A 21,000-nucleotide genomic window follows, 5' to 3' on the forward strand; every position below is an offset into this window, starting at 1 on the left:
AGACTGTTTTACATTAAGGATTCATAGTCTGATTTCTCTCAGTCCTTCCCCCTAAATTAACTTGTAAATACAGGTATCACTATGTATACAGGTATCAGCATATATTATGGAAAAAGACTGTTTTACATTAAGGATTCATAGTCTGATGTCTCTCAGTCCTTCCTCCTAAATTAACTTGTAAATACAGGTATCAGTATGTATACAGGTAGCAGTATATATTCCAGGAAAAGACTGTGTTTTACATTAAGGATTCACAGTCCGATGTGTCTCGGTCCTTCCCCCCTGCTGGGGTCAGGCGCCAGGTCCTCAGTTATATAAAAACACCCGTTCTTCCTTAAACATTCCTTACATATATTGTATATATCTCACATCTAACTATGCATTCCCGCCTGTCACAACCCAAACCCAGGGCAGCAGTTCCTGTGACACCAGCTGAGGGGACAGAGCATCACCCCGGGAAAGCGGCGGGAACAGAACAAACCGGCTGCTCGGCCTAGAAAAGAACAGCACAGCAAGGGAAGGAGTTTGCCTTAACGTAAGTGAGCATTTTGACTGGTTTTTGTGTTCTCTGTGGGAAGGATGGGAAGAAGCTGACTGTGCGGTGAGGAACTCTTGCCAGCCAGAGGTGGGACAGGCACCGGGCCGTCTGTTAAACTAGGTCTAGAGGAGTTTGTTTTGTTTTAATAGCCGAGATAATCTTTGTCACATATTGTCCTAGCTGGTTTGGAGCATCTCAGATGCTTTCTGTTTATGGTTTTGTGCTCCTGCCAGGTGTATCTGAGAAAAATCAGACATATATGCAGACACATAACAAATAATGGAACATCTAATTAACTGTCTTACACATTTAAAAATCTTTTGATAAACAACTAAATCACTTCATATTAAAGATGAAGATTTAAAAAAAATCAATAAGATTTAACACGTTGAAGAGGTAACAGATGAAGGGGTTGTTTTTTAAACAAGAGTGACAGCTTTGACATCTCTAAACGCTCACTGCGACCTCAATATTTCCATAGATCTGTGTTAATTTTGGCTGGGCCAGGTGCTGGCACACAGGTGTGTATTTCTGGACCTGCCTCCCGGATCTCATTCCTGTTCCTGTAGTGGGTGGCCCAGCTGGGGCGGGACAGGATGTCTGCGGTGACACCGCTGCTGTCCCAAAGGGGCTGTGAACAAGTTCTCGCGTTTATCTGCCTCAGCGCAGCATGTTCCATGAAATCGATACCTGCTGGCATGTCTGTGGTCCTGGCTGTGCGGGGACTGCTCAGCCATAGGGGATTTGAGGTGACATGGCAGGACAGACTTCATTCATGCCCACAGGGCGGCTGGCTCAGCTCCAGGGTGGGAGCCCCGGGGTGGGAGCCAGGATGACCCCGGTCCCACCTCACCCATCTGGAATCGCAGCTGGGAGCTCACCCAAAGGTGGCAGGTGTGTCCCACGGGGCTCGGGTGTGTGAGGAGCTGCGCAGATCGAGCTCAGGTCCCTTCCTAGACCTGATCATTTCCAGCTGAAGGGAGATGCTGAAGACACTGAAGGGAGTGGAGCATCTCCCGTGTGAGGAAAGGCTGAGGGAGCTGGGGCTCTGGAGCTGGACAAGAGGACACTGAGGGGGGACTCATTGCTGGGGATCAAGATGGAAAGGGGCAGTGTCAGGAGGATGGAGCCAGGATCTTCTGGTGACAACCAGGGACAGGACAAGGGGCAATGGGTGCAAACTGGAACACAGGAGGTTCCACTGAAAGATGAGAAGAAACTTGTTTGGGGTGAGGGTGGCAGAGCCTGGCCCAGGCTGCCCAGGGGGTTGTGGAGTCTCCTGTGCAGACATTCCAACCCGCCTGGACACCTTCCTGTGTAACCTCATCTGGGTGTTCCTGCTCCATGGGGGGATTGCACTGGATGGGCTTTCCAGGGCCCTCCAACCCCTCACATCCCGTGGCTCTGTGAGGAAGGCGCTACCGGACTGTCCGGACCTGGCGCGGGCGGCACCGCGAAAGAACCGGGGAGCGGGCGGGGCGGCGACCAGGGGGCGTGGCTTCACAGGGGGCGTGGCTGTTTCGGGGGGCGGGGCAGTTGCGGAGGCCGCGGGTCATTTCCGTGCGGGTGTTGCTGGGTGCTGGTTCGCGGCTCCGCGCTCGCGCAGGTACCGAGCGGTGCTGGGAACGCGGGGTCTCGGGGGCTGCTCGGCGGGCCCTGCCCCGGGGGTTGGGAAGAGCGGCTGGGGTGTGCGCGCTGCCGCCGGGCGGGAAGGGCTGCGGGGCCCAGGCCCGGCCCTGCCGGTGCCACCTGCCCCGAGAGGGGCTGCGGGGCGGGGGAGCCGAGGGAGAGGCCGCCGCCCGGGCCCGGGCGCAGTGGGGCGGCCTGTGGCGGGCTCGGCGCGGCGGGACGTGGCCGAGCTGGGCCGCGGGTGACGGGGGAACAAAGCGCTATGAGGCCGGGCCAGGCGGTGATCGGCCGTGCCCGGGTTCCCCCCTGGCCGTGCCCGGGTTCCCCCCAGCCCTGCCCGGCGCTGAGGAGACGGGGCTGGAATTGGTGTTTTTGTGGCATCACCGGCAGCTGTTCCTGCAGGAGGAGACTCATGGGAATGAGACACCAATTCCTCTCAGGCCCCTAAATATATATAAAGGCTCGTCTTTAGTACCAGGTTCATTCTTTTAATTTTTAAAATTTGCCTGCGATTTTTTAAATTTTTTTTTTACGATTGGTAAGAGCTGTTTAATACTCATGGGAGACCTTAAAGATTAAGTCTTTGATAGAAATTGTTACAATTATCCATTGCGTGTGTAGTTTTGTAAACCTTGATTATCTCAGTGCCTTTTTCTCGGTGTACCTGTGATTGTCTTTTTTCATGCAGATTCTGTGTTTATATGGGAAAACAAAACCAGCTTTGCAGCTTTTGTTAATGATAGTAGGAAGAGAAACTTAATTGAGTTTTCTAATGTAAATTTTGTTTCCCAGAATATAGTGATACAAATTTAGCTGTGCTAGTGTTTTCTCTTCATGGTCTTGCAATAGTAACACTGTTATTCTTTGCAGCTTAGTTAACATGAAGATGGAAGACTATGAAATATTCTGTAAGAAGCATCTTTCCAGAATCCAAGCAGAAGCAATAAAAAGAGAAACCGCTTTCGCTGTTCAACAGAAAAACATCTCCCTCATTCAATTCCATGGGATTCCTGTGCTTTCCCCTCTGGTAAGGGCTTTTTTTCCTTCCCTGGTGCACTGACTGTGCCTTCAGCTCTTGCTTTGTTGCCCAGATGTAGTGATTCTTCTGAAGGTGCAGGTGTTTGAGGTGTGCTCTGGCCTGCCGCTTGCTGTATTCTAAGCATTCCGAACCTTAATTTTACAAAGTAAAGGGGTAAAATGTACTTCTGTCGTATTGACTACATTTGCTTTCATTCTGTGCAATTTGTTACCTTCACAAGGGGAGTAAAAGTGTTTGTGGTGTTAAATAGAAGAATGTTACTGCTGGGCTTAACTTCACGTAAAATCATATTGACAGTCCAAATAGTGAGTTTGTTTGAAAATGTCAAAGAAAAGCAAATACTGAGATAATTAAAAAGCTTTTAAGTAAATGTATTTTTGCATGTGTTTGCAGCTTTCTCTAACGTATTTCCCAGGCTCATCAGTTCTGTTAAGTCATTCGATGTTTAATGCTCGATGCCCAGCGGAAGGCGGGTTGTTTGTGTGGTTGTGCAGCTGAGTCCGTGTGACCGGAGAGATGCTGGAACAACCATCTCCAAAACCCATCATACGGATATACATTGGAGACATAACCATCTATTTAATTTACAAATGAGTGGATATTCTAAGGTTTCATAGAAGAAATGCATAATTAATTTTGTAGAACTCTGTGAAACCAATTCTTGTAGATGTGGTTTTGTAGATCTGCACTCGGAGCCCTGGGTTGTTTTAACTTGGTGCTGTATTGTGTAACGTCAATACAAGTGTTTCATAAACTACCATTTAAATTCACGTTCATTTGCATGTGTGCCAAGAAGGCATTTTGTGTATCTTCCATCTCGGATGATTGTTGTTCTTCTGTTGTTCTGTTGCTTTTCGTTTTAATTTATTTCTGTGATTTCGTATTGAAATTCGCATTTGTTGCTATAAACTGTGTTTCTTACGCCCTGTTTTGCAGCTCAGCCCTGAAAAGAAAAAGGAAATCCAGCAATATAAGCAGAAAGCACTGGATCTGGAGACCTGGAGACGGAACTCTCAGAAAAGAGCTTTACTGAATCGTGTGCAGGAGATTCTAGAAAATGTTCAGGTACCGTTAGTCCAAAGCTGCCTTACACCTTGAGAGAAAGCAGCTGCTTACAGACATTCTGAGAAAGCATTCACAATATAAACGTGGAATTAATAGCGGTTAACGCTACAGAACCAGCATTTGATAGTATTTTGTCCTGTGTCACCCGATAATTGATTTTGAGTGATAGCATTGATGTTTGTTGTAATGCATGGGACGTGCTGTTCTGCTTGTTTTGGTGCGTACAAAAGGCAGATCACAGCACGTGAGCGACTGTTATTTTTGTAACTGTTTGAAACAACTGGATTGTAAAGACAAACAGACAACCCCTGGAGTTGGTGCAGCTGGTTTGCTTTATTTCACTGAATTACAGAGCAGTTTGGATTGGAATGGACCTTCAGAGGTCATCTAATCCAACCACCCGATTTGCAAGCTTGTAGTTTAATCAGAAAATAATCCATATTCAACCTCAACTAATTACAGAAATAAAACTGCCTTCACAACAACTCGCAGTTGTTTTGTGTGCTTTATAATTTTACTGCAGCTATTTTGTGTTCTTTGCTGCTTCAGTGATGAGTTTAGTAGAGATTGAAGTTGAAAAGACTATTAATTCCATCTCATCAAGTGGGAGCCTTTGTCTTTGCAACAGTTGTAACGGTCTTTAAATTCACCTCTTGCTTAAACAAGTACAGTTCCCATTTGGTTTGCTGAGTTCCTGAGGTGACAAATGTACCGTCCTGGTTTGTGTCGTGTGCTGGGCTTTGGGGAGCACACAGAGAACAATACAATTAAATACAAAAGTAAGGGTATTTTTAAAAGGTTTCCTCTTGATAACTGAGTTACAGTACATAGGATAACCCATAGGATAACCTTAGTGTGAGAATCCTTTTAAACAAATGCTGGCTAGAAGTAGCATGTAATTCTCACTTAAATGAAGTTGTTTATTCAAGTACTTGATGAACAACATTTCATATTTCATTGCCTCTGGATTAGGAAAGAAATTACAAAATATTCCACTATTTGTGTTAGGAACTATTTTGATTTCTTCCCAGCTGTCTGTAGGTTAACCAATATTTCATGCTGATTTTTTTTTCAATTACATTTCTCATTTAATGTAAAGGTGTTTTCATATTTTAAGAGGAATCTTGGAAGATAATTTGAAACCACAAAATTAGGTGAATATGTCCAAATTACCTTGTGAAGAGAAGAGCACGTTTGCTTTCAGGTCCTTGGTATCAGTAAAAATTCTGAGCGGACCATCATTCAAATTCACGTTTTAATTCCAATAATCTTTTTTTCTCATTGCAAAGAGCGCTGCACTCTGTGTAATTTGAAGGAAATTGGTAGCAGTCAAACTGAAAATTTGCATTGTTTTTTAGCAGAATTCTTCAGGTGACGCTTGCAGCGATTTGAGGAAATTTCATCCAAAATACATGATTTCTTTTTTATTTTTCGATTTTGATTTGCAGATCAGGAAAGGACCTGGTGGGAGTGACATGAATGCACGAGAGGCTGAGAATACTTGTCCTGACCCGGCTTCCAAAGCTCCGACTGACTTGGCAGCTCCGTCAGACGTTGGTTTGTGTTCTGATGTTGGTCCCGCGGAGCCGGCGCAAACGCCGGGGCCACCGGACAGCGCCGGGCAGGTGACACCCAGTGTGACACGGGGAGCTAAAGCAGTGGAAGAAAACGTGTTTTCAGAGCAAAGCGAGGGTCACCGCAGAGCCGCCCCGTGTCTGAGGGCCGCGTATCCCGACACCGCATGTGACAAGCTCGTGTCCCAGAAGGACCCGTGTGGCACCGGTCTGCAGAACCTGCTGAAGAAATCCAGGGAGTGCGTGGAGAAAGAGCAAAGCAAGCGGAGCTCCAAAAGTAACTCCAAGAGGAGCGTGAGCGAAAGTCATTCAGATAAAGAAAACGATGGGGTTAAAACAACTGACTCTGTGAAAGAAAGAGCAAAGCTTACAGGCAGGACTTGCGCCGCTCCCACACTTGATAAGCCCGGTCTTAATAAATCAAACACCCTTCTCCAAGGTGCCTCTGCTCATACAAATAGCACAAGTATATCAGCTTTGTCCAGTTTTTCAAAGGTGGACATACCTATGAGAGTTGGAACACCACCCCCATCGGTGGATTCCGATTCGGAGGAAGAATTTAAAAAGACTTCAATGTTTGATCGTGACAGCAGCATTGTTAGGAGCCTCACAGGCTCTTACTCCAAATTACCGAGCCCGGAGCCAAGCATGAGCCCTAAAATGCACCGGAGACGCCCAAGACCTTTATCGATGGGACACATCGTCATAAGTAACCCCGTGAATGCTTACGAGTTGAGTCCTAAAGGCAAGAGTAGAGCGATGGATTTAATCATGCAAGATCTCGCAGATAAAAATAACGTGTCTGAGTCAGCGCCAAAGTTCCTGCTGGACTTGGTGAACCCCAACAGAGCTCCCGGTGCCCACAGGAATTCCTTGGGCCCTGGTGACGGGGTGGGGGTCGGCAAAGCAAATCGCCTTTCTTTTGGGCACTCGGAAGGCAGAGCAGCGTTGCTGGCTGCCCCGGAAGGACGGACAGCGCTGGACGGCAGAGGGACATATAAAACAGAGACCAGCGCTGATCCTATCCCTCCAAAATCCAGTGAAGCGTTTGCTGTCAGTCAGGCTGCAGGAACACAGAAGCTCCTGGCTGTGAATGAGACCAAACCCTCCGCTTTGCTGGAAAACATGAAATGTAATTCTCCAGTAGAGCTCAATAAATCTTATGACGTAGAAAACCCGTCCCCGCTGCTAATGCAGAGCAAGAACATGTGCCAGCAGATGGACACGCCAAGCGTTGCCCTGGCAAGCGAGCAGTTTCCAGAAAATAGTTTCGAAAAGGTGAAACGTAGACTTGATTTGGACGCTGCCAATTGCCAAAAAGAAAACAGTCCCTGTGTTGTAACAGCTGGAATGGAAGAACAAGAGCAGCAGTGGTTGCAGGACCAGAAATACGCTGTGAGATCGGTTTACATCCCGAAGAATTCAGCCCCTGGAAGTGCGGTAGCAGGTAACACATCACTAGAGTTGCCGCGTTTTCTGAAGCTTCTCAGTGTCTAAGTCTTTTAGGAAAAAAACCCGATGATCGTTAGTCATTGGTGGTTCTAAATCAATATATAAATCAAAGGCTAAAGTTTTACTGAGCGTAAATTATCTTTTCAGTGACTTCATTCTTTCTCTAATTTTCACTTCATGACGAATTCCGAAATTCAGCTTTCTACCTGAGCCATTTGTAACCGTTCCGGAATGGCAGAACTGCTGTCTTGGCAGTTGCTTGGAGTCAAGAGTCTTGTAACAGCAACTTGTAACAAATACTTGATTGAACAATGTGAAGAAGCGTCAACCAAAATGCTATCGGTTTTGTGAATTGAGTGTTTATTCTCAGGGGTATCATTTAACACCACAAATACTAGCTACACATTTGGATGGAGAAATTTGAATTTAGTTTCACTAAGAAAATACTGTCTTGTACCATTATATAGGTATTTTCTTCCAGTTCAAGGCTGTTATATCTGTGTCTCTACCAAATCAAGCTGAAGTGGCATAAATCATATTAATTCCCATGAACAAGTGTAATTATACTGCTCTCAGAGCAGGATTTTTTGTGTCCCTATTTTAATACAGCCACGGTTGATGTTACTGCTGTTCCATTCTGTCACAGAGGCCCCCCGAGGTTAGTTTAAGGGACAGCAGGGTCCAAATCAACTTGTATTAAACCGGTGAGAAACAGGGTTTAGCACTCCAAAAGTGACTTGAATACAGGTTTGGATATCGGTTGAGGAGAATCATTAAGGGTCAGCAACTAACACAACAGGAGGTCCACAGAGTGCATGCACGTGGCTTCACCAGAACAATGCCGGAGCCGCCCTGAGTCCGGGCAGAGCCCACACTTGCCTGAGCACGGTGTGGGGTTATTTTAAAGGGACACACGTACTCGTATTGAGTACGGAAAGTGCACACTCGCGATTCTGAGAGGGGAAATTTATAATACACTCGCAATCCTGCGAGGAGAGATACACGTGCAAATGTGCACGGAATATTACACGTGCTTATGTGAAAACACGGGAGGAAAATACACTCGCGATTCTGTGAGGATTAATTTGTACACGTGCTCGTATTGAGCACGGAAAATGTGCACGGAAAGTATAAATACACGTGCAAATGTGCACGGAAAGCAGATACACTCGCAATCCCGCGAGGGTTAGTTTTACTCACACCGTGGCGCAAGGCAAGCGGAGTCTCCGTCCCGGGGGCAGCGGCTCCCGGCGGCAGCGGCTCAGCTCGTGCTCCAAGAGATCCGCGCAAGGGGCGGAGTCTCCACGGGAATCCTGTTTTTATAGCCTGATCAGATCTGACTGTGGGCATTCCAGAAGCTTCTCTGCACCCCACACTGGCTGTGGGTGCCCCTGAAGCCTCCAAACATCCCCCACACTGGCCGCGGGCGCCCAGCAGCTCCTGGCACCTCTGCGCTCCCTTCTCCTGTCTCTTAACGGCCCTGGCCAGGGGCTCTGGGGCCAAACAGGAGCAGCTGTCAGGCTCAAGCAGCAGAGAGAGGGAGATATGTCTGCTCCTTCCATAGCGAAGGAGGGAGGGGGACAGAGCGGGGTTTGCATTCTGCCACACATTCACATGCTTATTCCCCAAATATGAATATTCAAATATTTTGAAGAGCTGTAGTAACTGATGAGGTTCTTTGCAACACATAATGGAAACTTGGCATGGAAGATAAATTGTACTTTTTTACTGATAATGCCAATTGCTCCTTTTTAAAGCATGTATATCTATGGCAAACTCGCACAGACGATATTAAATGCTTGATTCTCTGCAATGTGTTTTCTCAGAAGATATTTTAAAAAACAAAATGTTGGCCTTTGAAGAAATGAGGAAGAGGCTTGAAGAACAGCACGCACAGCAACTGTCGATCCTGATAGCGGAACAGGAGAGGGAACAGGAGAAATTGCAGAAGGTAAGGTAAAACACTCTAAACAAAGGTCGTGTATGTTGTATTGCAGTTTGTCAGGAAGCACTTGGGTTTAAAATGTATATTCTATTGCTTTGCAGAGTTAGAAAATAGTCTAATAGTTGATTCTGTCTTTTGTAGGAACTGGAAGAGCAGGAGAGGAAGTTAAAAGGAAAGAAGATTGCTACAACAGAAATAGAGATTTCCAAAGTGAATATTAACAGCAGGATGGAGTTGGAGTGGAGGAAGAAGAGCGAAAGCGGCTCGCTGGAAAGCGTGGAGTCTGAGCTGGAGGCCGTCCGACACGCCAACTCCACCAGCATCGGTAAAACCGCAAGCGCAGAACGTGAGTGGATGGAGGACTGTGCTGTGCGGGTGACCGAGCTGTTCCTGTCCCACAGCTGCTGCCCTCAGCTGCCCACAGCGTCCGCAGAACCAGTTCTCTGTTGCATTTTTGCCTCGGTGGCGTTTAGCGCAGTTCCAGCCGTCCTTGTGCTGCTCCATTTGCGTCTAGTTGTTCCAGGGCATGTTTGAGGAGAACAGGCTGAGAGTCAGATGAGGGATGGAGGGCAAGGGGGGGTTGTGTTGTGCACAGGACGTTTGTCCTCAGCTGTGGCTGCGCAGGTGGGACAGGACGTCGCTGGGGCTCAGCTGGGGTCTTACCTGCAGGGAACACCTTTCACCTCCTCCACATTAGGTTCATAGAATCATTTTGGTAGAAAAGACCCTCAAGATCATCAAGTCCAACCACAACTCACCCCTGGCACTGCCCCATGTCCTGAGAACCTCATGTCCGTCTGTCCAGCCCTCCAGGGATGGTGACTCCAGCACTGCCCTGGGCAGCCTGTTCCAATGCCCCACAGCCCTTTGGGGAAGAAATTGTTCCCCACATCCAACCTCAACCTCCCCTGGCGCAACTTGAGGCTGTTTCCTCTGCTCCTGGCGCTTGTTCCTGGGGAGCAGAGCCCGACCCCCCTGGCTCCAAGCTCCTTTCAGGCAGTTCAGAGATCAGAAGGTCTCCCCTCAGCTCCTGTTCTCCAGCTGAACCCCCCAGGTCCCTCAGCCGCTCCCATCGCACTTGTGCTCCAAAACAAAAGCTTGTGCTTTGTCTTGCTGGCAGATTTTGCTGGGAGATGAATCTGAAATAGAGAGGTTGCTTCTTGCCTGTAATTGACCCTGTAAACGAAGCTGCTGCCTCCAAGCTTAGTTCTGTTTCTTGAGTGAATTAAAGTGCACTTACCGAATGCAGGTGGGAATTGGATATTCTAGCAGGCAAACAGCAAAGGGACTTCCATTTGAGAGTAAAATTGCTGAACTGCATAATTATTCCCCCTTCATTTTTAGGATCCGTGATAGTGGCATTAAACACTTTAAGACCATTTTCTTTGAGATGCTTTGTGAATAAGATTTTCTGTAGCAATTTTAACGTTAAGGAAGTGATTTTTCCATGCTGTAGCATATGGGTATTTTTCCTCCCAATACTAAGTAATATAATCTGCAGCTTGAATAAAAATACGCACCAGCACTGGGAGCTGCTTTGTTCTTAAGCCCAAAAAGGCTTCCTGACTGAAACCAGAGTTAAAGTTTGTATATGCGCTTGATTTTTATCTACATTTGTTGTTTTCATGGAGTGCTGCATTTGTGTTCCAGCTGAAATGGTTCTGTGTGTGTGTGTATACGCACACGCAGTCGTTACTTCATGGACAAAGTCCGTGTGTTGAACTGTCCGTTCTGCGTTTTGTGCAGGTTTTGCTCATGCTACAACACCCACCAGCTTTGCTTCAACAAGCGAAACTTCCTTCTTCCTCTGGGGCCCATCAGGTAGTGGAGTTATAAAAACCTCAGTGTCTCGGCCAAGTAACAGGATCAAAACCAGGTGGACTCAGGTAAAGTGGGGAAAAGGGGTTTATTTGTAGCTTAAAAAGCCCTCTGGTTATTGTAAGACACTGGTAACATTGTAATAGCTGCGCAGTAATAAATCTTGCAGAAATTAGTATCCCTTCCTACATCAACTTTGATTACGCAAGAGAAAGATATAGGATATTTTTCTCGGCGTTCATATATGCAAAATAATAATATAACAATATTTTGCTTCTGCTAAGTTAATATAATGGTGGGTTCTTCTGACCTAGCTGAAACTTCAACAGCTGCTTTCTTACTTGAAAACCTATGTCACATGGTTGATGTTATTTGAGAAATAATTCATAATTCGTGCTTTGTTATGGAATGTTTAGAAGCTGCTTCTTTTCTTTGAAGGTTTTCAGTCCAGAGATACAGATGAAGTTTGACAAGATCACTGCTGTGGCCAAGGGGTTTCTCACTCGGAGACTCCTGCAGACAGAGAAACTGAAACATCTTAAGCAGACTGTAAAAGTAAGATCAGCGTTTTCATTATGCAGCTTCTCCTCCTGCTTGTTTTTGCTGCTGTCTTGAATTGTCAGGTGAAATGGTGCTTTTTCTGTTGGAAGGATTTGGGAATGTCCATCAGTGGACATGTGAGTGTCACATTGCTCAGTGTCACCAGGGCCAGGGCTGCGCGTCCTGCTCGCAGTGTGAAACGGTCCTTTCTCCTGCAGGATTGTGCTTTGTGCTTCATCTCATTTTTCCGTCTTCTACAGGATACTATGGAGTTCATCAGAACTTTCCAGTCTGAAGCACCATTGAAAAGAGGAAACGTTTCAGCGCAAGACGCGTCCCTGCATGAGAGAGTAATGGCTCAGGTGACGCTATTTTAACTTCGTAAAACATCTTCCCTAGCTATTCTGCTTTTGTAGAATAAATACAGTGACTTTGAACAACGCCAAAAGTTTAAACTGTGGCCCTGAAGAGAAGATTCCATTTTTGTGCCCACTCATTAAGAGAATTTAAAATGATCTTTTCAAGTGTTTAGATTGAAAGCAAGAGGAGCTTGATGATTGAAACCATGGGACTGTTAACCAAATAATTGGTTGTAATTTTAATTATTCTTTCCAGCTGCGAGCTGCTTTGTATGACATCCACGACATCTTTTTTACAATGGAGGCATCGGAAAGAATGAATATTCTGCGTCACAATCGTGAAGTTCGTAAAGAGAAGATGCTCAGGCTAATGGTTGGTTCTAGTCAAGAGAATGTAAATTGTGCTAAGAGTTTAAGTATTGAATCATTTTGCTTTCAAGAGATTCTTCCTCACCCAGTAAAAAGCTTTTAAAATCTAATTTCTTGTTTAATTGTGCTTCTGTAGGTACTGTCGTCAAATAAAAAGACATCACTGCAGTAGGAGATTTAAATGGTGAAACTTTTAGTGCATAAAAATAGAATGGAAAACATGGTGAAAGTAATAACGAAAAGTTCACGCTTTAAATAAGAGTTCCTTATATTATCAGATTTTAAAAGTTTGTATACCATAATGTAGATCCTATAATTTTAAGAAAGAAAATAACCCTTGAATTCAGCCTGAATGTGAGCTCAGTACTGAAAACACTGGTGGGGCTGTTTTTATGTTGGGGCAGATGAGATGGGGTTGAGCTCTGTAAGAGCAGTGACTATTGTTACTGTTGGTTCTTTCCTTTTGCTTTGTTAGGATAAAGTGAAGAGCCCAAGGGAGAGGGTGACGCTTTCCACAGCCACACAGAAGTCTCTGGACAGGAAGAAATACATGAAGTACGTGCGGTTCTGCCTTGGACGGGGGTGCGGGGATGGGAGGAGACATTGGGAACAGTGAAGCGATGGTTTTGGGGTAACAGCTGCTTTGCAGGCTGGGAGGAATGAATAAAAGAAGTCTTGAGGTGTGTGGTTATTTACTAATAGTAGTTTGCTCTTACTTTTAAGAAACTTATTGTTTGTATGGGAGAAAAAGGTTAGTTCTAAGTTGTGTATTTTGATGGTGAGCAAAGGGATCTCCGTGCACTTTGTGGTTGATTTTGTACATTGTAAAAAGTGCTCCAAGTTATTTGATCAATCTTTCTGAAGTGCTTAGCCCTGGAGATACTTGTTAAACTATCTCTGGCAAAGTTTTTGGGGAGATGTGGCAGATGTTACCCTGCGACACAGGGACCAAACACTTGTGCCACAAAAGTGACAGTCTGCACTAGTGCTCTGCCAGGGGGGTGTGGGTGGGGGTCCTGGGTGGGTTTGCTCTTGCTGTCCCTGTTTAAGACCTAGATGATGGTTTTATTGTAATGTTTCGATACCTTTGTTTCCCTAGGGCTTCGGAAATGGGAATGCCAAGTAAAAAAATAATCATAAAGCAAAAAACTCCTGAAAGCCGGTGAGTGAAGATGACGAGCTTTTAAAGAATTGTAGACTCTCAGATCTGCGTTGCTGGGTTGCCATCAGTCCGCTCAATTCCTGCCACAATTGATGGCCAGTGATCAAATCTGATTTAGCATCAGCTGAGAAAGGGGTTCATTAGCTCATTAGAAAATATTTATTCTAAGGCAGTTCTGAAATTTCATCTTCAGATGTTATTTATTTATGGCTTTAAATCTCTGTGCTCAGGTTTGAGGTTTTTCTGAGAGATACACTGTTAGTATCTCTGAAGCTTCAGTTTGACAGCACTACTGTTCTTCCCATCACTTTGCAGTGTGATCATTGATATCTTTAGAAAGCTGTCAGAAAATAAGCAGCTTTCAGTTGTGAGGAAACGTTCACGCTTCAATATGCAATTCAATCCTTTTTTTTCCTGACTGTTCTGATCAATGAGTAGGAACCCGGTTCTATCTGTGCTCTATTTTTATTTTGTTTTAAATAATGAAAGGAGCAATCCTATTCTGGAATTTTAATTCCTCCCATATTTGCCTACACGTTTTGTGAGCATTTTATGCGAAACGTGATGCGTAATTCAGTGTTCCTTACGAGATTTTTGTATGTTTAAAGAAAAGAAACAGCAGTAATAGGAGTTTGTCTTTTAACAGGGTGCTTCAACCAAATCAAGGACAGAACGCCCCCGTTCACAGGCTGCTTTGCAGACAAGGGTAAGGGCACTGCATGCTTAGAGTCTGAAAATGAACGTAAATGCAAAGTGCAAGAGCACAGTGATTTCTGAATCATATTTGCATATGCTGGGGCAACTCTTGTTCAGAATAAAACTAATTCTCGTGGTATTTTGAGAGAGTGATGGAGCTTCATTATACCTGATACTTGAAGGAAGTATTTAGTGTTCTCATCCTCTCGTGTATTGTCTCCATTTACACTGTGTTCCAGCATTTCTATTTGTAACATTCATTCCATGAAGCTTTGCTTCCACTTAATTTAATGTATTTGTACGTGTAGACTGTGACGCCGCGGTGTCTGAACTGAATTGGTTTCTCGAACTGAGTTGTAAAAATCGGCTGATGGGGAGATGTTCTCCCATTTAATGCATCTGCTTAAGCCATAATAATGTCAGTAGGAATTGTACATGTGCTCAGGAGACGGCTTGGGAGACACTAGAAAATGTTTTCATGCCAAACGCAGTTTGATAGTGCCTTTATATTTTGGATACAGCCTTTCAACTTTGATGCAAGTGACTTATTAACTCTTTTATATTTAATTAGAACCCCTAAGACCTCAATGAAGGGGGTTGAGCAAAATAGAAAGAAGGCCTCAGAGAGCAGAGTGTCTAACAAGGCTCTTTCAGGTGTGTAGAAAACTGATGCTTGGATCTTGTAGTAAGTAAGTTATTAGTAAATTAGCAAAAGTAAATGGGGGATATATTGTTTTCCTTTTCTTGTGCACCCGCTTTGCTATGTCTTGACATTTAATCTGTCTCTTCAAACACACGTGCTGGTACCTTAACCATCCACTTTCAGGTTCTATAAGCACAGGATATGGAATGTGCTGCGCAGCTCATTTGCTTTCACTCCCCAGTTGCCCGATCATAAAAATGTGTGCCAGATCTCTTCACTGTACCTATTGGAGAAGCCAATAATAGTCAAACTAGGCGTGGATTAGAATCCTGGTGTCATTAGACCCTCAGTTCTGTGCACACGTGTAACTCGTCTTCACCACGAAGCGTGTTGAAAGGACAGTGTCAGCTCGGTGTTCAGTCATCAGACAGTCCTCAAGTTGTAGATATTACTGGAGTATCTTACAGGATGTTTGTCTTAATGATCCGATTTTCAAAGTGGAGTGTTCCCCAACTTGCATACAGATCTCACTGATCGCTGACCTTCTATTGAAAAGGTTTGATAGTAGAGCCAAACCTCTCAGTTTTCAGCCCGTTCCAGCATGAAGGGAATAAACCACTGTGAAACATCTGATACAATTTCCACATTTTTAATCAGATTTTAAATTTAAGTGACAAACCATAATTTATCAAAGCTTAAAGTGATTTATACATCTAAAAACCATTTAAGGTCTTAATTACACTTTGTTCTCACAGGAGTGTTGCATGAGTAAAGTATAAAAATTGGGAATTTTTGGCAAATAAGGCAAATTATAATGTAGTAGCATTTCCAAATGATAATGTAGTAGGATTTCCAACTGTTTTCTGTAGTGAACTGAATTATCTTTATTTATTAAGTTATTAAACCATTCCTATAAGAGAAATTCTCCGTTTATTAAGTGCCCTGGCAGGGAGGATCTGAGGTTTAGCGCAGCATGTGCACTGTTTAAACACGATATTTTGCCAGAGTGTTTGGTCTTTCCATAGCACTTTGTGAAGCCAAGAGACGTGGTGGTAGAAGAATGTGTAGTAAGAGACTCTGCGTACACAGCTGGAGTGCTGCAGGTTGAAGAAGTGAAAAATAAAGGAGGGCAAAATTAAAAAAGCAAACAATGAGATGACAGCCAAGGTTTGTTCATTGTGTTTTTCTGTTGCCGAGGCTCCAGGCAGTGCTGTCATCGCTGCAGTGGTGCGGTGCGCTGCTGCAGTGGTGCGGTGCGCTGCTTCAGCTCCGCTCGGTGACGCCACAGAAAAATTAGCAAAGCCACTAAATAATCTCTCAGAAATATAAAGAAGAAAATGAAGTAAGCAATGTAATCTTAACAACCAGAGAGCCACGGAGGCAAATTTTCATTTGCAAGTTTGCAAAAACATATCCGATATGAACTAGTAAGTGGGAGTGCTGAAGAAAAGGCCTCCACTAGCTGCAGTGTGACAGAGAGCAGTGGTCCAAGGGTGCTGTGACTGTCAAGTTCAGCACTTATTTGAGGTTTGGATGCCATCCCTCATCTCGTGTAATTCATGCTCTGGTGTCAGCCGCCCCGTTAAGTTGTTCTTTCTCTCTCCTCTCTGCCGCAGCGTGTGCTGTGCTGCTCAGCCCCTCAGGTTGTCACAGACATAACTGTCCAAGTTGTGACAGTAGATAACTTGGCAATAAAAAGAATCCTTTGAGGTACGTGTCTAAATTTCCCTTTGCCTTCCCTTATCGCTCTTTGTGGAGTATCTGGAAAGCTATTGAATGCATCCATGGAGGCTTTCCTGGAGCTCACAGCACGTGTCTGACCAACTCTGTGCCGGCTGGTTCTGGTTGCACAACGTCACCTCATTTAGTGTTTGGACACCACGTGTGTTCCCAGGGCATAATACCAATCTTTCCATATGTTCCTTTAAATAGCTTGTAGTAAATGAACAGAAATGCATTCTGAAATTTGTAGATGGGGAACACTTAGCATGAAAGAAATAATCTGCATAATTATGCAATAATGAAAAAGCCTTAAGTTGAATATATTTCAATACTTCTCTTTATATATGGATAAAACATGACTAGTGAAAAGCTTGGCAGTATGTTGAATAGGGATTTTTTTTGTTTGTTTATTTTTTAAACCTTATTTTGAAGCAATAAAGTATCTTTTCAAGAGAGATCCTTGACAGTCATCTGTAATGAGGCAACAAGTTCTGTCCAGGAAAAAGTGCAAACTACTAAATCTGTATAGTCTTATTTGTAGATTCTTTTTTAAAATTCTTTTGAATAGGACAGAGATGCTCGGTCAATAGGTGTGTCAGGCCGGGCATTTGGAGTGCTCTGATGGTGTTAGAAAGGAGGTGGTTGAGATCGGGGTGTGAGGTGTGTGAGGGATGTGAGGTGTGCACTGTGGTGTGTGAGGGTCACACAGATGTGTCGTGGTCACAGGTATGTAAAGGGTGTGAGGGTCACGGGTGTGTGAGGGTCACAAAGGGGTGTGAGGTGTGTGGGGGTCACACAGGTGTGTGGGGGTCCCAGGAGTGTCAGGTGTGCGCTATGGTGTATGAGGGCCAGGCCAGCATGGCAGGAAGGCATTAGCCACGCTGTGTGTGAGCAGCCGGTCAGTTTGTGTCACAGGAGAGAGGCCTCGTGTCAATGCTCCCCTTGCCCCTAGAATAGGCTGGGTCATAATTGTATTCAGAAGGACCATAACTCTTAAATACTATTTGGCTTCTTCCGTCCCTTAGTTGAGATTGCTGGGGTGCTTTATACGTCCCTATACTGTCCTGTATGTGAGATTCCTGTGTAACCTGCAGCACGCTTGGGGAGAGCTCAGAGGTGCTGTCACATCACTGACACAGCCCGTCTGCCTCGGGTGTCCTGTGGGGTTCCCTGTGAGCTGCAGAGCCCTGGAACCAGAGTGGGGGGAGCGCTCGGGGTGAGGAGGGAGCAGCATTTGGGGTGAGGGGGCAGTGACACTGGGGGTAAGGGGGTCCCGCTGCAGATGCTCTGCAGGCGCTTCTAAAGCTGCTTTGAGCTGCGCTGAATGTGGCCCCTGGGCACCTGTAACCACCGCAGCTGTGCAGAGAGTAACCGAAGGGCGTCAAAAGGATCTCTGTCACTTGGTCACTCACTGTGTCACATTCATCCCATTGCCTGCTGCCCCGTTCCCGTGGCTGTCCTGCGTTCCCTGCTCTGAGTTGGCTCACGCTGCTGGACACGGGGTCACTGCCCCAGCCGCACAGATGCTCAGTTGTGCTACTGTTAAACAGCCTGCAGTGCTAAACCCTTGCTACTGGGAGATACTTGTGCTATGCATAGTATAATATGGTTTTATATGTATATATTTATGTATGTATTTGTTCCAAGTGGAGAGATTTGCTTTCTGTTTTTAAGGGCTCTGCCTGATGATGTTATTCATACTGCACTTTTAATTCTGGTTGTGTATATTGACATATGGAAACCTACAGCTGTCTCTTGGTTTATTAATGAGGCAGCAGGGGAAAGGGGAAGAGTTAACTCTTTGACTTGAATAATACTTTAAATGGATTGTTTAGAAGTAGTACATAGCATAGTTAAACTCAGTCATTTATCCTCCGACTTGGTGATGTGACAGACTTAAAAAATTGTGATTTATAGTTGTTGATGTTTTAAAGTAGCAGAAAAGATGATGGGATAGTTACTGAGGAAGAAAATACTATAAAATGCCATTACTTTGAAACATATAGGTAGTTTTTGTAACGCATTTTAGGTGTAACATGAAGACTCATTTTAAAAGCAGCCACTGAATATGTAATACTGCTTAAAAAAAAATACCCTAAACTTTTTCAGCTATTTTTGTTGCATGATCCTCTTACAAAAACCAGTAGTACTAATTGTAAAATGGGTCATGTTTCTACTTCATTTTTAGGAGCATATGCAGGAAGAACCCAAAAAAAGAAGCCAAATGTTGTGACAATTTAAGACGACAGCACTCACTGGGATAATGTTTTTTTTTATGATGGCATTCTCAGCACTGGTTCAAATATTGTGTCTTCTATATGTATATGTAGAAATGATACACATACTTTAGCACATCCGCATGACAACACATTAATACAACCATATTGAAGTAACAAAAGGCTGTGAAGCTCTAATACTCATGGAAAAATTGCATGTTAAATCTTATTATATATTCATACTGCTGTGTACACATAAGATTCATAATCTTGTTCATCTAAAGACCACCACGGGGCAACAGTAAGTTCAGTTGTGGCTTTTTCACACTCTAATTCTTGCATCTAACATATGCTTTTTGCATTACTTAAAATTGCAATTTCTGCGTATGATCGCCACCATAAATAAGTCGTGTGTATGTAGTTTGTTTCATACCACAAAGTTAAAGCAGTTAAATAACAAAACAAACCAAACCCAAGCTCTTCCATCAGTGACTTTGTCAGCAGCCCTTTTGAATGTACTTTGAATGTACCTCAATTTAAATACTAACGGCCCGTTTTGCGTTTCTGCCGAGTGGGACAGACATGGATCCCGATGATCTGCTGGGCAGACAGATGTACTTTTAATTACTAAACTGAAACTGCACGTTTATACATGTGGTGGATCAACCCACTGTGCTGGAAGATTCCTAGGATTTTTCACCTTGTTGTCTACTGCATTTTCTTATGGAAACAACTTTTGGCCAAGATAAAGAGCCGTATATGTTCTACAAAAGTTTCAGAAGGCAAGATTTTAATTGTTTTACTATTTTAGACTTATAAATTGTTGTCCACAAAAATAATTTGGATGTCTTCTATTTCATTGGTGACAGACACAATTTTTCAGAGCAGTTTCTCTTCTACCATGATCTAACAGGCCCTTGTTCCAAAGTCATCCTTTCAGGAGGGGAGAAAAGTCTCTACCAAATCCCAACAGGTACATTCTCATATTTATGGAAATCTATCATGAAAAGATTGTGCTCTTACTTCACCTTGGTCTTCCTACTGATGGATACTGTTCTAGCTTGAGGAAAGCGGAATTCTGTAAGGCACTAACCTAAATTTGGAAGCTTTGTAGCGTGTTGACGTGGATATGAGAGATAAGAGACTGAAAATGTTGTGTTAAACGGGATGAAGGAGGAACGTTGGGCAGCAGTGTGTGGCACTGGCTGTGGCTTTTATCTGCCACCAAGTCTGTCCTCTGCAGCTGGGGCCATTGGTAACAACAGATGTTTTATGCCATGCAGTAAGTTCCTCAAACTCCATGCTTGGAAAGTGCCCAAACGCTGCCCTAAACATTTTTAAGAATGACCCTGCTTGGTGGCTCTTTGCTGTGAAGTTTATTTGAAAGCTTGGAGCGGGCTGCCCAATGCTGTAAACTGAATTGCTCACACCAGGGCGAACCCCAGTTCATCCAAACGCTGCGGAACCCAAAGCTCTGGGTTGGTTCCCAACTGTCCCCAGAGGGGGAAACGTCTCCAGAGAATAATGTCCAGTGATGGCATCACCTGTGTCAGTGACAGGTCAGTGCTAAAGACTCGTGTTAAAAAGAGGCTGGTTTATGTGCTCTATTATTAGCATAGGCAATTAAAAATAGATTAAGTGCTAGTAAAAGTGAGTGCTTACCTTGTGTTTCACATCTTAACCTCTTTTACTTTAAGCATGCTTCCAGTGTGTGTAATAAAACATTGCAGCATGACGTTTTTTTAACTTTAATGAGGCCTTTCACTTGGCAAGTGCCAGAATTTGGTTTTGTACTTGATGTGTTTTGTATTTAAACATATTTATGTTTTTTATTTTGTGTGGAATTGTAATATCATTATAAAAGTGTATTTATTTTTGTACTTTATTTCATTTTCACCAGTCTTGCTTTTTACTTAAAATATACTTCACAATAAACTTAAAATCTCTAAAACAAACTGCATTTCTTTTCTTCTGGATTGAAAAATCACTTGAGGACATCACTGGGGGACAGCAGGGTGACCATGAGCCAGCACTGGGCGCTTGTGGCCAGGAAGCCAATGGGACCTGGGGTGGGTTAGAAGGCGGTGGTCAGTAGGTCAGAGAGGTTCTCCTGCCCCTCTGCTCTGCCCTGGGGAGACCACACCTGGAATCTTGTGTCCAGTTGTGGCCCCTCAGTTCCAGCAGGACAGGGAACTGCTGGAGAGAGTCCAGCGCAGCCACCAAGATGCTGGAG

At 44.4% G+C, this 21,000-nt stretch overlaps 1 protein-coding gene across 5 annotated transcripts; it reads left to right on the forward strand.

Annotated features, from left to right (window-relative positions):
- Positions 1 to 406: 406 nt before the first annotated feature.
- Positions 407 to 20,714, forward strand: CCP110 (centriolar coiled-coil protein 110). 5 transcript variants are annotated; one of them, XM_080353905.1, is made up of 15 exons: positions 407 to 535; positions 3,038 to 3,194; positions 4,143 to 4,271; positions 5,720 to 7,292; positions 9,124 to 9,248; positions 9,384 to 9,567; positions 10,989 to 11,128; positions 11,499 to 11,615; positions 11,861 to 11,962; positions 12,216 to 12,332; positions 12,804 to 12,883; positions 13,428 to 13,490; positions 14,137 to 14,196; positions 14,758 to 14,840; positions 18,740 to 20,714. In XM_080353905.1, exons 2-15 carry the CDS (start codon positions 3,048 to 3,050, stop codon positions 18,790 to 18,792), a joined length of 2,973 nt encoding a protein of 990 aa, XP_080210031.1. In that variant the 5' UTR covers positions 407 to 535; positions 3,038 to 3,047; the 3' UTR covers positions 18,793 to 20,714. The 5 variants fall into 5 exon arrangements, with proteins under 5 accessions (XP_080210031.1, XP_080210030.1, XP_080210033.1 ...); XM_080353904.1 differs by lacking the exon at positions 407 to 535 and adding an exon at positions 2,073 to 2,144; XM_080353907.1 differs by lacking the exon at positions 407 to 535 and adding an exon at positions 2,073 to 2,144 and having other exon boundaries at positions 11,861 to 11,950.
- The last annotated feature ends 286 nt before the right edge of the window (positions 20,715 to 21,000 follow it).

The sequence above is a fragment of the Nesoenas mayeri genome (assembly GCF_963082525.1).
Source record: "Nesoenas mayeri genome assembly, chromosome: 15".
Lineage (NCBI taxonomy): Eukaryota > Metazoa > Chordata > Aves > Columbiformes > Columbidae > Nesoenas > Nesoenas mayeri.